General features: G+C 49.6%; 1 protein-coding gene across 8 annotated transcripts in view; it reads left to right on the top strand.

Moving 5' to 3' along the window:
* sema4d (sema domain, immunoglobulin domain (Ig), transmembrane domain (TM) and short cytoplasmic domain, (semaphorin) 4D) overlaps positions 1 to 13,752 on the top strand; it is a 28,706-nt gene continuing 14,954 nt past the window's right edge. For 4 of the 8 annotated variants that reach the window (XM_037484766.2, XM_037484765.2, XM_037484763.2 and 1 more), the window contains exons 1-2: positions 2 to 233; positions 6,387 to 6,503. In XM_037484766.2, coding sequence (XP_037340663.2) covers positions 6,466 to 6,503 — 38 coding nt within the window. In that variant the 5' untranslated portion in view covers positions 2 to 233; positions 6,387 to 6,465. Of the gene's footprint in view, positions 234 to 4,046; positions 4,303 to 6,386; positions 6,504 to 11,898; positions 11,958 to 13,752 lie in introns of those variants that run through there. The other 4 variants (XM_037484760.2, XM_037484757.2, XM_037484758.2 and 1 more) reach the window with 4 other exon arrangements.

Raw genomic sequence — 13,752 nt, 5'->3', positions numbered from 1 at the left:
AGTCTCCCGGCCCCACGCCGCCATGCTGAGCTGAGACAGAGAGACACAGAGCGAGAGAGAGAGCAAGAGAGAGCAAGCGAGAGCAAGCGAGAGAGAGAGAGAGAGAGAGAGAGAGAGAGAGAGAGAGAGAGAGAGCGAGCGATAGGGAGAGAGACCGAACTTTCTCACGCTGCGGCTGCACGGACGCATCACCTCCGGTCACACCGGGACGAAGAGGACGCGCTTCCTCCGCGGTGAGTATTCACCACACACACACGCACACGCACACACACTCTCACACACGCGGCTGCAGCTCGGTTTTGGGGTAAAAAGCTACCATCAGTAGCTCCGCTTTTATCCCCGTTAAAAAAAATAAAAATAATTAAAGAGCTCGGTCGCGCGTGCTGTCGCGTCGCCTCCGAGCCCCGCTGCACTTGTTGCTGTTCAGCCGACACCCGCAACGGGACACAATGGAAGAAAAGTCCACCTTAACATCCCGTTTACTTCCGTGCATTGTTTTATCTACGCGCGGGACTTTGAACGTTACTTTCACCGCGTCGTTTCGAAGGCGAACTTCGAGGAGAGAGGGAGGGGGGGAGGGAGGGGGACGTTAACGGACGACTTGTTGCACCGGGCCGCTGTCACTGTCCTGTCCGCAAAATACTTCCTGCATATAATATTACGTGCTCACACGTTTTTTTTAAGGATTAAAGGGGGGGGGGGCTGCACCGTCGTCGTGCATAAATCTAAGCGGAGCTCTTTCACTGCAACAACAAAGGACTTCACATTTTATCATTGGCAGACCTGAGGGCATATTTCCACGTTAGCACTGTTCACATGCACGATGTTGGCTTGACGTTGGCCAGCATCCCCCCCCCCCCCCCCCATGATGTGTGGACCAGTGGGGCAGGGGGGGGGGGGTGTAATATGGAGCTGCTTGGTGTCTCACCTTCTGACCTCTAGTCCTGGCTCATACTAGGTGACCGTGGTCCTCCTAGTTGACCTTCTTCAGCCCTCCGTCCAGACTTCACGAGAGACCCGAGGGATGGGGGGGGGGGGGGACCCTTCTCGAGAGTATCAGTCGGTTAGTTTGTTGGCGTCTCACGCCTAAATGACCAATACCACTTTTGGGTGGCGGTGGGTGTAGGAAATAGCCCGTGGGTGTTTCCTCCCCACTCGGCCCCAGCGTCAGCCGATGGATGGAGGAGAAGATTCATCTACAACGTTGATTGATGTCGAAAGTAATCCTTAGTTACAGCCCTGCTCCAGATTCACCACGACTGACGGCTCGCGAGGAAATGAATGAATGCTGCTCGTTTAACAGTAAAGGAACGCCCCCCCCCCCTCCCCATCCACATTAAGTTCAGGCTTATATTGGATAAGCACTGTGGAATTTTGAAACACGCCAGCTATTTAATTTCCCCCCTTTTTTCCCCCATATTGCTCAAGTCAGCTGTTGTCTTTTCCAAATCTGTTTTCCACCGTGTTGTTGCCAACACTGACCCCACCCCCCCCCCCCCCCCCTCCTCCTCTTCCTCTCAGCCTTTCCTCAAACTTCCCTCTAACGGCCTCAATAAGTGATCCTTTCTGCCTCGTCGACTGGTCCCTTTTATTTGCCTGGGGGGGTCAATACGACGGGCCGGCTGGTGCTTTCGCGGCACCCGGTGCCGGCCCAGAGTCATGTGAGCGGGCCCCCCCCCCCCCACCACACCCGGGAGACCTGGGCAGAGAACAGGATATTGCCCTGTGATCGTGGGCCGATCGTTAAACCGGAGCTCTGGCGTTCCCTCTCGAGGCCTCTTGCAGGTATTGGATCAGAAACATGGTTCAATATGTTGGAAGTGTTGTTTTGTGTTTTCCGTTCTCTCTTTTTTTTTTTTTATAGTCTCAAAGGCCTTAAAGATGACTAGACCTGCTTTTTACATGAGGTTGATCTTTGCACATGTGGTGCTTTCCCAGGACTTTCCCCTTTCATGAAAGCTAGTAGGTCTTCTTTCTCTCTGTGTTTTTTTTTTCTTTCTTCAACACACGTGGTGTGTTTGGATCCTATTTGCGGAGAGACTGAACTACCTTTGTCCCTTTCCCACATACGTCGGAAGCACGGGATGCACATGTGCTAAGATGCAATGACACGCAGCGCATGTCAATGATAAGCCCTCATAAACACGCCAACCCTGTTCATTTTCATCAGTAATCAATTTGAGATGAAGACTGCTTGGCTGAAAGCGAGCTCTGTTTTTAAACTTGAACTTTGTGCACGAATGGCACTTGTTCGGAATGTCAGCGCTTATTTACTTGGATGCCCCCCCCTCTTCGGTCTACAGAACAAGTCCTGGCTGTCTGTCAAATGTCCTCCATGTTAACATGGGAGCATTGAAATTGGTTCTTTCCGGAGCGCATCCAGTGAGGCATATATTTTATCTTATTGGACCACGTTAAAGGAGACTTTTAAACATTTTTTTTTTTACCAGACCTCGACTGTCGAGTAATAGAATAGAATAAACTCTGAATGGACCAGACAGCGGCCATTCATGAGCCCTCGGGGGCTTTCATGTCTTCTCGTCCCCCTCTGCCGGGCTGGGTCTCCTTTTGCTTGGAAAAAGGCTGAACTACCTGAAAATGGCGTGGGCAGTAACGCGCCGCCTCCCGCTGTGGGGGGTCGCTGCAAAAAGGTGCGCCCCCCCCCCCCCCCCCCCCGGCTCATTAGCAAGTTAAATATGAGGAATCCGCAAAGTCACTTTGAATTACAGAAAGGTGTGCTGAGAGCGTCTTACAGCCGCCTCGTTGTTTCGGTCCTGCAGGAGTTGAAAGGTCAAGGGGCCGGTCTGAGATGCTCTGGCCGTCGAGGTGTGCTGCGTGCATGCTGGCTCCGTGAACCCCCCCCCACCCTGTCCCTCCCACACCTCCTTTTCTGAAACACACACAGAAACCTCCACTGCCACACCCTAGTACCACCAACGCCCCCCTCCCCACCCTCCAGGCTGGAATACTTTCCTTCCGGCAGAGAGCGGAGCGTCTGCAGCGGGCGCGTGTCTGCTGCACTTTATGCCTGTGTGTGTGTGTGTGTGTGTGTGTTGCTGACCATGCATAATGCATTGATGCATTCCAGAGATGTCTCAGCAAAATTGCCTTTTGGAGTCAGCGGACACAAAGAAGAAGAAGAGGAAGAAGAACAACGTGCATGTTAAGCCCTGGGTTTCCTGTTTGTTGATCACAATGAAGGTCCAGGTGTCCGCGCCCTCCTCCTAAACTCCAAACAAGTTGTTGCAGTCGTGAAGAGTTCCTGAGACGCTGGGGCGGCTTCAGCTGGGTGCGGGGAGCTCGCGGGGTGCGTTGCCGCGGGCGCCATCGAGCGCTTTATCTTCCCTGAAAAGGATCCCGGCGTTGTGTTGCTGAGAGCAGGGAGCTGGAAGGGAATGGAGCGGGGGAGCTGCACATACTGTACATTCTGATGGGTGCTACCCCCCCCCCCCCCTCGTCCCCGTCTCCCCCGAGCATTTGTTAGTAGCTGTTGGTTCTGTTGCGGTTGGCTGTCAGCACTTTCTTATCAGTTTTGTTTTTTTGTTTAGTGTTTGCAAAGTGAGCAGACCCAACAACCAGCGGCCCATTGCCTGAGGATTGAGAGAGAGAGAGAGTGTGTGTGTGTGTTTCCATGCACAGCAGGTTAAAGCTAATGCAACACCCAGGTAATTAATCATGTGCATCGGCCGGCTGAATACAGTGCAGAGAGGCCAGCAGCTGGTCCTTTTTATTCACAAAAATATCTACAATCGACGCAGATACACACTACCCCGAAACCTCTCCCCCCCCCCCCCCCCCCCCACCCCCACCACCACCCCACCCTTGTTCCCTCCCCTTCACCCTTCACCCCAAGTTCCCCCTCCCCCCTCCTCGGCAATTGTGTGCATTGACGCTTTCCAGAGGCGCAAACGTCTGCGCCGTCGCTCTCCAACCGCTGTGACGAAAACAGCCTGCCGCTGACATGCGCCTCAAGTGAGACAGCGCTTTGAATGCAAGGAGAGAGAGAGGGAGAAAGAGAGAGGGAAAGGGAGGGAGGGAGGGAGGGAGACCGCTGGTGCTGGATGATCATATTCTATTTTCCTTTTCATCTGCCATGCAAAGCATTGCAGACTCTCCCTGCCGTAACGGTGTGTTCTCCTCCCTCGACCTGCAGGACCGTCCCTCTCAGATTATGGTAAGATCGCAGCGTCGACGCCTCGCTCCTCTGCCATAGCAACCAGATACGTGTTCATGCTTTGCATGGGCAGTGAGGAGAGACTCCCGTAAAGGGACGCTATTTTTCACCCAGTTTGCATTTGAGAGGTAAATAATTCAATGTTGTGGTTGATGGCACGTTTTTGTGGTGCAGCGGAGTGGCACTGTGCTGTCTTTCTTCTTTTTCTGGGTGGGGGGGTGGGGGGGATACCCTCACATTTTCCTTTTTTTGCTTCCTGTTAATGAGCTGAGATCAGGAATGTTTAATGAACGGTAAAAGGCAGTATTTTTTTTTCATTTAGATTGTTGTCTACTTGTTGTATTACACTGAAGCCGTTCAGCCGCTGTATGGATTCTGCCTGATTTGGTGGCTGCTGCATTGATTTCAGAATCGGGCTGAGTTTCGACCTGATTGGTTGTCGTCTGGCGGGCAGTTGGAGGATAACGATCCGATGGCATGAGTAAAGTTCTGATCGGCTGTCTTTCAGTCTGTTAGTGTTTTAAACGCTGTGGCGTTAAACTACAGTCTCAAGACTGCTTTGATATTCTAACTTTTTGCAGGTCCACATCTTTATTGTTCTCATTGTAATACACATTGCGTAGGACATAAAGCTCTCATGCCTTGGTGTATTGCCACATTGGGGACTCTTATTTTATATAATATATATCATATTTAAACCTTTTAGTAATATGAAGAGAAGTGTCATTTGCAAATGGACTTTTCGTGCTTCTTGAGAGACATTTTATCAAAAAAAAAAAATGATCAACCTGATATGTTGGCAACTTTCCTCTTCAACCAAGCACTCAGTGGCTGAAAGAACACAGGAAATGGAACTTAAGTGGACTACCGGAGATGACTTGTGTGCATACAGCCACCGCAGCGAGGAACCACACAGGGAGAACCTTGTATTGAGCCGCCATTAGACAGGAAAAATGAGAGAGAGAGATGATGTCGCACGGATATGTGGAAGGGGAGTCACATCCCCCCCGTCCCCCCCCAACGTTAGATAGACCGCCGCTGGCTGCCTCCGAGGCTGGTGGCTGTGTGTCTGGGTTTTGGGGCTGATGGGGTCGGGCGGGGCTTGTCCTCAGGGCGCTTCTCACTCCCCAGCGGTTCTCGCTGACAGCCGTAAAAAAAATAATTTAAAAACCCCCCCCCCCCGCTAAGTCGCCTTTGGTAAATCAGTGTTGGATTATTCGGTGAAATGGACATATTCCTGAGGTACAACACGGTTTAAAAGCTTTCCCTTTCCGCCTCCTGGTCTTCCATCAATGGTTATCTAGCCTCCATCTGCTCATGGAGCCCAAATCCCACTCTTGTCACGTAACAATTCGAGTTATGCCTGTTGAGCGACACGTAACCGGATCTAAATCTACGAATCCGATGCGCCGCTGTCGTGATCTTTTTTAAAGGCAGATAAGCTGAAGAGCTAATGCCGGCTCTCCCCCCCCCCCCCGTTAAAATGTCCAAATCTGATCAATTTGTTTGTTCCATGCTCTTGTGTCGTCTTTCCATTGATGACTGGACCTCGCCAGCTGTGCTCGTCCTAAAGCGGCTCCTCGGGTCACGCGGTGCCTCCTTCTTCACCTGTGAGCGCGTCCGTCCCGTTTCCTCGGCGGTGCACGCTTTCGGGTTTTGCTCGCCAGCCCGCCTCGGTAACTATGGTGACAGTATCCACACCCCCCCGAGGAAAGCTGGAGAGACGGGGACTCGCTGGGCTAATTGAGAGCAAGTGAGGCTTGTTTGCAAAGTGAGCTGCAGTCCTGGGCCTGCATGGGGGGGGGGGGGGGGGGGGACTTCTTTTGTCCCAAAGACGTGCGGTTACCATCGCAGTATTTGTTTCTCACCAGAGAGCATTGAATCATCATCATGGCACCTGACCTACTTACAAAATATTAACAATTTCTGCAACTTCTGCAAATATGGGGCCCATTGTGTTGCAGACTTCTGTCATCACACGATAAAGAAAGAAGATTCATCCTCACATGGAACAAACATCTCCTAGTTCCTCCTCTTCAGATGATTATTTATGATGCCTCTTATACTGTCTATATCTTAGGGGCTCTTTCTCTCTCTATTTTTTTTTTTCCAACAAATTCTGATGAATGAAACCAAAACAATACGGACGCTATTTGCCTGCTTCCTGAAGCGATGATTTGACTCTTTCGTTGCCTTCGTGCTTCTCCTGCAGGCTGACATCGCGACGTTTGCTCCCGGGCCTCTCCCCCGACCGTCTCCCACTGCGTGGTGAAAAGTGAAAAGGAGCATTAATGCATCAGTATTCGCTGGCCGACGCCATGACGGAGAAGTAAGTGGTTTATCTCTTTTTCAAAGGTGTGCTTGTGTTGCGCTGGTGTAAAGAGCCCACTGTACTCCCTCTGTGACCCCTTTGTGAGGTAAGCAGATGATGTCGTCTCGTCTCTCGTGGTTGCACTGCTCTCGCTCTGCACTAGACTGTCTCCTGGGGTCTTAAAAAAAAAAAAAAAAAATTGTGGTTGTTTTTTCAGCACAGCCGTGGGTGGAGGAGAATGGGGGTTCTGGTAGCACAGAGAGAAGTGTGTCGTGTTAGGAGGGGGGGGGGGTTGTATAAAGACTGAGCGTCTGTTTTTCCCCTGGCGACGTATGACATTTGCATCGGGGCTGATTTGCATTCTTGTTCCCTGCGCCGGTATGTTTCTGCTGCTGTTAGTTGCTCTTTATTTCTCTGACAAAACCGTCATTTAAAGGGCTCTGAGCCTTTTGTTGGGTCCCCTCTTCCTCCGCTTTTCCCTTTCCTGACCCTTTTTCATTTGGACTCGTTCTCTATGCTCCCTATCTCTTTTTGTCCCTTTTGTTGAGTTTGCCTTTGTGTCCCAGTTCAGCATTTCTTGGATTTGATCAAACTTGTGGGGGGGGGGGGGATTTAGGTGCAGTAAGCAAAGTAATCCGCTGTCAGTGTTCATAATAAGCGGAATAAATGGTGCAGAATCAGTCAGCTGAAAGGGATAGGCACAAACACATGGGGAAGGCCAAACAAGGCCGGGCCTATTGTGTGCTTGAGCCTCACAAACTGGACGGGGTGGGAGGAGGAGGAGGAGGAGGGGGGTGGGGGGGGTATGGAAAGAGAGTTTCACCTCTATCAAAACCAGAGAAGCCGGTCGTTTGCAGATACTTAAATAACGGGGGGATAAAGTGCGCTTTTGCAGGACTTTTATGTCTACACATAACACTACAAGTTTCCATGGTGGTGTCGTCACATTAAATGAGGTGGATGGGAATCACCGCTACCTCCGTCATCTCTTCACTTATCACGGCTGCACCTGTGTAGCCCTCTGGGAGGGAGAGCGGAAGCGGGCGATCCGGTGACTCTCTCGGACCTTCCTATGACTCAGGGTGGTTCCCCATGACTAACACCAGCACACTATATAATGTCTGTATAAAATGTCGTGATTCTTTGTGGAGCTGGGTAATGCTATATTTGCCCCAGAGGGAACTTCTCTTGCAAATTAGAAGGTTGTTGCTTTTCATTTCCAGAATTCTAGGCTTGGAAGTGTTAAAACTGTTTTGGACGCAACATGAAAGGCAAACAGGAAGAAAAAAAGAAAAAAGAATCTGTCCTTAGAAGCTTTATTTTGAAAAAAGCTCTAGCAGTATTTTATTTTTTTTCCTAACTAGGCTCAGCTGGGCCGAAGCAAAGTGAAGGTCAGGAGTTTCTAAGTAAGTGATGATGTTGTTGACGAGCTGTCCCGCTGGATGAAAGGTATCCGAGCAACCAGGATAGGGGGGCGGTAGGTTTTTTTTTTTTTTTTTTTTTGTGCGATATAGCGGCTCGGGCCACGTTGTGCGATGATTGTTCGTCGGGAAAGAATGATAAATGTTACGCCAAAAGGAAGTGAGGGGAAAAGTTGGAGGACGTGCCCCCCCCCCGCACCCCCCAGCGGTGGCAGTGAACAAAGCCTCCCTCAACATGGGACTACTTAAGATTCATACAAAGGCCGAAGACCACGGCTATTTATTCTCTCTCTAAGACACACACACACTCACAAATGCTTCCCTTTTTTCCCCCCTCTGGTCCACTCATTAGCAAACATTTACACATAGCGGGATATCGGTGGGCATTCCTGTAGATTGTGTGCATTCCAGTCAGTATTCCCAGAGACGCACTACACACCATCGACAACAAGCGCAACACATTCACTGCTTTCTGACGTCTCGCTATATTAAGAATGTGTCCATGTTGTCCGTGCCGATGCTGCCTGTCGATGATTTCTCCAAAAAAAAAAATGAACGTTTCAATTACAGGACTTTTGAGTTCAGCCTCCTTTTGTACCAGGATGCTCAGTTTTCTAAAGCCAGATTTTCTTCCTACTTGTAGACAGGGATTCCTTCTGTTGAAATGCAAGGCGTTAATCCTCTTTGTGTGTGTGTGTGTGTGTGTGTGTGTGTGTGTGTGTGTGTGCAGCACCCTCCATCAACCAGAATTTAAATGAACTGGCATTTCTCAGTTCTCTTTTTTTTGTGCTTCCGTCAAAGCGATCGGCGCCAGGGTTTTACTGTATTGCATTATGTATGAAAGTCGGGGGGGTGCGACAGTGTGAATATAACGCCACTTTAGTCCAAAACACATTCCTGCCGTTTGAGCTTATTAAAGGTAAAAAAAACTAACCGCACTTGTGTGTCTTTAAACAACGATTCCATCCTTGTTTTGGCCTAAGGAGAATCCTCCTCATCTCTCCCCCTGTCCTTTGTCCTCCCTCCTCGACCACTGTATGGATTTTCACGGTCGAACATCCTCTCTAATGGCGAGCCCTGTTTTCTCTCTCTTCCCTCGGTCCCTCTCATTTTCCGTCCCTCCCCCACCTGTGGTGGTGTACGCTGACAGCCCTGTCAGAGACCTGGGTTGTTTGTCGCAGGGACAGTAAGGATGGATGCACAGATGTGTGTGTGTGTGTGTGGGGAGGGGAGTCTCTTGGGTATCCGTGTCAGTCAATGTCCCACGTGTGTGTGTGTGTGTGTGTATCCATGTCTGTCTCCAGGGAGTGTGAAGCCTCAGCCACATGAGAAAGCAGTTAAATGCTTTCTAAATGTCACTTGCACAGAGCTGCATCGCGTAGTTTACTTATTAACCTGTTAAATCCCCCCCCGGGGGATAAGTTACAAGTTGCACCCTTGGGAGTAAACAGCCCTTTTGAACGCATTCACACCAGATCAGACGTGGTGGTCGAGGGTCACCTGTTGTGCAGCTGTTGTGCAGTGAGCCGATGCACCTGCATGGGTGGTTTATTCTCCTTAAAAAAAATGGAAACCTGCTTCAGAGCTCAGCCGGAAAAAGAGGATTCAACTGGACACTTCCTAATTGTCACAGATAAGAGATAGTGAGTTGTGCTGATCATGAGATCAGGAAGAGTGATTTCCTTCAGCTCAGTAGCCCCCTCCTGTCAGTGTGTTTCCCCTCGGCTGGGATTCTCAAGTATGGCCTATTAAGTTTTGTTCTGGCTTGAAGAGTCCTCAAAGGGCCAGCTTTTCCCGTTCCTCTTTCACATGAACTCGTCGACAAAAAAAAAAATCCAGACCCGTGACATCCCCACTTCCTCTGGGTGCCCCCTCGATACCGCCGTGTCACCGAGGGCCCGGCTCCCAGGGGCCCGTGAATTGAGACCCGTGAAGGTGTCACTGGGCCTCGAGGGCCCACTGCTGAAGCCTGCGTCGGCTGTCACGCGGGTTATTGTGCGAGTCGACGGAGGCCCGAGTCAAAGTGCTTCCGCGCGGATGTGGAGCCGCGCCCTTTGGCCCACGGCTCATCAATCCCTGCGCAACTGTCATCTTCTCCCAGCGGTCCATTGACGCTGTCAGAAGAGGGCGTATGGGGAGGGGGGGGACTCGCTCTGTCACGTATTCGGGGCTTTTTTTGCATGTGTGTTTCTTTTTCTTCTTGAGTTCGGAAGTGATCGGAGAATGGGACCGTCTGGCGGGAGATGGGGATGGCATTGTGCATGTCGAGGGGGGCTGCACTGCGGCATTCGAGCGTGGCTCTTGACCTTGATCTCCAGGAATATCGCAGGATCCTGCGGTCCGAGAACACTTTGTTATGTCCCGTCTAGATTAGATTTTTTGTAAGTTACCTCCCCGGGGTTTGCAGTGTGGTGTGCATCATGTCTGCTTAGCATAATCTGATTATTCTTTTATACAGCAGAGCGGGGGCTGGGGTGTGTGTGGGGGGGGGGGGGTCTGCATTACAGTAGCTTACCCCCCACCCTGCAAGCAAATGCTAATGAATCTGCCTATCGGGGTTGACCTGAATTGAATTGTTTGGAAGATTTGTCTGCTTGTTCTGGGAAAAGTGCTACTTTTGTTAATCTTTCTTTATTCCGGGGGGTAAATTTAAAGGAATTAATTTTCGACGTGGAGATAATTGGTGACCTATTCCCTGGTTAAAGGGACTTTCTGGACTTTCTTAAAGTACCAGAAAGTCTCAGGCAGAGTAAACGTGTAAGCCCATGTTTTCCACTCAAACAGAGTTGGATTGTAGTGGACTGCGGGAATAAAGGCTGTCCACTTGTGCAGGGAGAATGTATTCAGCCCCCTTGTAAAGGTTTTCATTTTGCTCAGGGAAGCAGTCTAAGGGAACGGACTGCAAAGTGCTGTGAATGGGGGTCCAACCATCTGTCACGAGGGCACAGAAGATTTCTGCTTTTCCTGCACTAGACGAGTTGACTTATGAAATCTTGTTTTTGTTTTTTTGTGTGCAGATGATTCCCTGACGTCTTTGTTCTCGTTCATTAGTGATGCGCCACTCCAGTGCTGATGCTGCGAAAAATGTAAAACACTCAAGGCCATGACACCCTTTTTTTTTTTTCTAAATCCGCTTCTTAACAGATTAGCGGGTTTCTTGAGTGTTAGACTTTTAATCGATGTTTATAGGATGTTTTTCCAGATTTTGGGACTTTTGGGACATTGGGTTTTGGATTTTTTTCCAGACACTTGCTGGTTCCTGCTTCATGCCTTTTTCATATGTGAGGAGTTAAGGGTTTGTTTATCATTCAGTGTACAGTACGCTGAATATCTTTGGAACATTTTTTGAAAAAAAGGCAGCTATGGAGTGCGAAGCTGACAATGGACAGCTGAACATAACCAGCCAATGCGCAATGCGCAATGCACCGCTTCTCTGCATTCCACTATTACATTGCTTATTTTATAGTAAAAGTTGTGCAGATTTAAGGCCTGGCCACAGCTGACCTCTCATGGGGTTTAGCCCTTACAGAGAAGTAAGTAAGTAAGTAAGAGTGTTTATGGAAGTGGTTGGAGTGGGGGGGGGGGGGGGGGGTGGTCTTCATTTAATCTGCATCTGGTCGATCCACAGACACGACGGAGCTTTACATGTGTGTATGACAAAAAAGGACAGCCAGACCAAAAAGTTTAAAAAAAAGGTGTAAGAGGAAATGAATACAATCAGTCACGAGCCTCAGGTTTCTCTGACGCTGTTGGCACCCTGTCAGTCATTTGGCTGCTCGCCATTCAGTTGTCCTTGTGGATGTTTTTCATGTGAATTGTGTTGTGCAACATGTGTTTACATTGATTTTTTTTCACATGTGCCTAACCATGGTCTAGACAACTAACCACACACACACACACACGCTGCTTCCTCTCCCATGTAGGCACAGGCTCCACTCAACTACCATGTCTGATCTTTCTGTCTTCTTCCCCCCCCCCCCCCCCCTCCATAGCTTGAGGATTTTATAATTCTCTCCAGAGGAAGAGCGGCGCGTCTTGTAAGGAGCCACAGGTCAGAAACTCTACTCCTCCCCCTTTTGCTGTGCAGAGCGACACCCGGGCTGCTCACGGGTGTCGCATGCTTCAACGCGAATGCTGAATGCTTCTCCCGGCGCCCGCCCTCCCCCCGTGACTACCCCAGGGCTCTGCTCCTTTTCTTTTTGGTCCTTTTGGTTACCCCCCCCCCCCCCCTGCATGTGACCACACCTGGGCAATCCACCTTTGATCTGATTCCGCTTGGCTTTGGTGCTTGTGTGAAACCCTCCCCCGACCTCACCACACCTCAACTCCCCCCCCCGAAATCCCCCCTCACCAATGATCCTTTTTCCTCAGTCCCTTTGTCCTTTGCCTCGTGTGTTTCTGTGTTTCCTTCTTTTTACCTTGTGGTGGTCGTCTTCTCATCTGCTTGGATGCAAAGCCGCGTTGGACGTTGTGTCTGCCGATGATGTTTCACAGTGGCATGCACGACGCGCATGCACGCAGCTGCCTGCTTCCACAAACCACCCCCCCCACCACCAAACTGTGATTTGTCCAATCATTGCTTAGCAACCGTAACCAGGCACCGCTCGCCTGTTGAGCTTTCTCCAAATGCTGAAGCTTCACTGGGCTTTCAGGGCAACAAAACAAACGGGGAGAGTAATGAATTAAAACGTTTTCTGGCGTTCTACCTTCACTTGTTACCAAACCGTACTTCCAATACCAATGAGAGTAGCTTATTGTGTTATTATTTGGCGTTGTTGATTATGTTGGACTATTTATATAAAGTAAGAGAAACGCTAAAATAGCTTAGCAACATAAACTTTACTCACCAACTCTTGTATTCAAGGGACCAATACTTCCCTCAGTGCTGCAGAGGCATTTATTTCTTATATTCTAAATGAATTCTATTCATTCAACATATTTTGCTTATTCAGCTGCTTGAATTCAGAGTGACCTAATTTCGTTAAATACCTCTAGTTATTTGGAACGGAAGCGTGCCCTAAATCGGCCGGGCCAGATCACGAGAAAAACAGTGTGTCAAGGGTTATAAATTTTCCAGCCCGGCTTTGTGTTGTTCATCCGCTCTCTGAAACGGTGAAATTAGTGTTTTATCTCCCGGTATGCCAAGTTCAGGAGGACACGCAGTGGGTGATGCGGTAGCCTGTGGGTGATGAGATGAGTTTTCACACAGTCCTCCAAAGGAGCTTTTTGTCTCCGCCGGGCCGAAATTACCAGCATGAAATCGGTGCCTGCTGAGAGAAAAGCAGAAGGGAAAGGGATCCTCCTTTAAAGGCAGAAAGAAGGAAAGTTTCCTTCAGATGTCCTGTGACTGGTGGGAAAGCCTCGTAACTGTCATTTATGAGCCAGTTTTTGTTCCTTTTATTTATCATAATGGTTAATGTTTCACCAGTGCAACAAAAAATCGCTAAAATCTTCGCAATGTGACAAACAACAAGCAATCATGGTCAGATATTTAGGTTCCACATCACATGACTTAGAGCGCTAGCCTCCATCTATTCCACTCTGGGAGCTGAAGTCACCTGCCCTTGGATCAAATGAAAACCTACCACCGATGTGATTGCCATTCACCAACTTGTGACCACAAGGACTTCAGCTGGGCTTTCACGGGTTCCCAAAATAGTCCCGCATTACACGCCCCAAGGCCTCGCTGGCATCACAGCAGGCCCGAGGAAACTGCATCAAGTGAAAGTTTCATGACTCTACTGAGAGTCTACTGACATCCATGTGACCCCCAAGCTGCAGGCTGCACCCGTATTCACCCCAAAAGAAGACTAAAACACGCATTTGCTTTGGAAGAAATATTGTTT

Source organism: Pungitius pungitius, chromosome 18 (genome assembly GCF_949316345.1).
Source record: "Pungitius pungitius chromosome 18, fPunPun2.1, whole genome shotgun sequence".
Classification (NCBI taxonomy): Eukaryota; Metazoa; Chordata; class Actinopteri; order Perciformes; family Gasterosteidae; genus Pungitius; species Pungitius pungitius.
The sequence above is the reverse complement of the archived record's forward strand: the minus strand, read 5'-3'. Positions and strand labels throughout refer to the sequence as shown.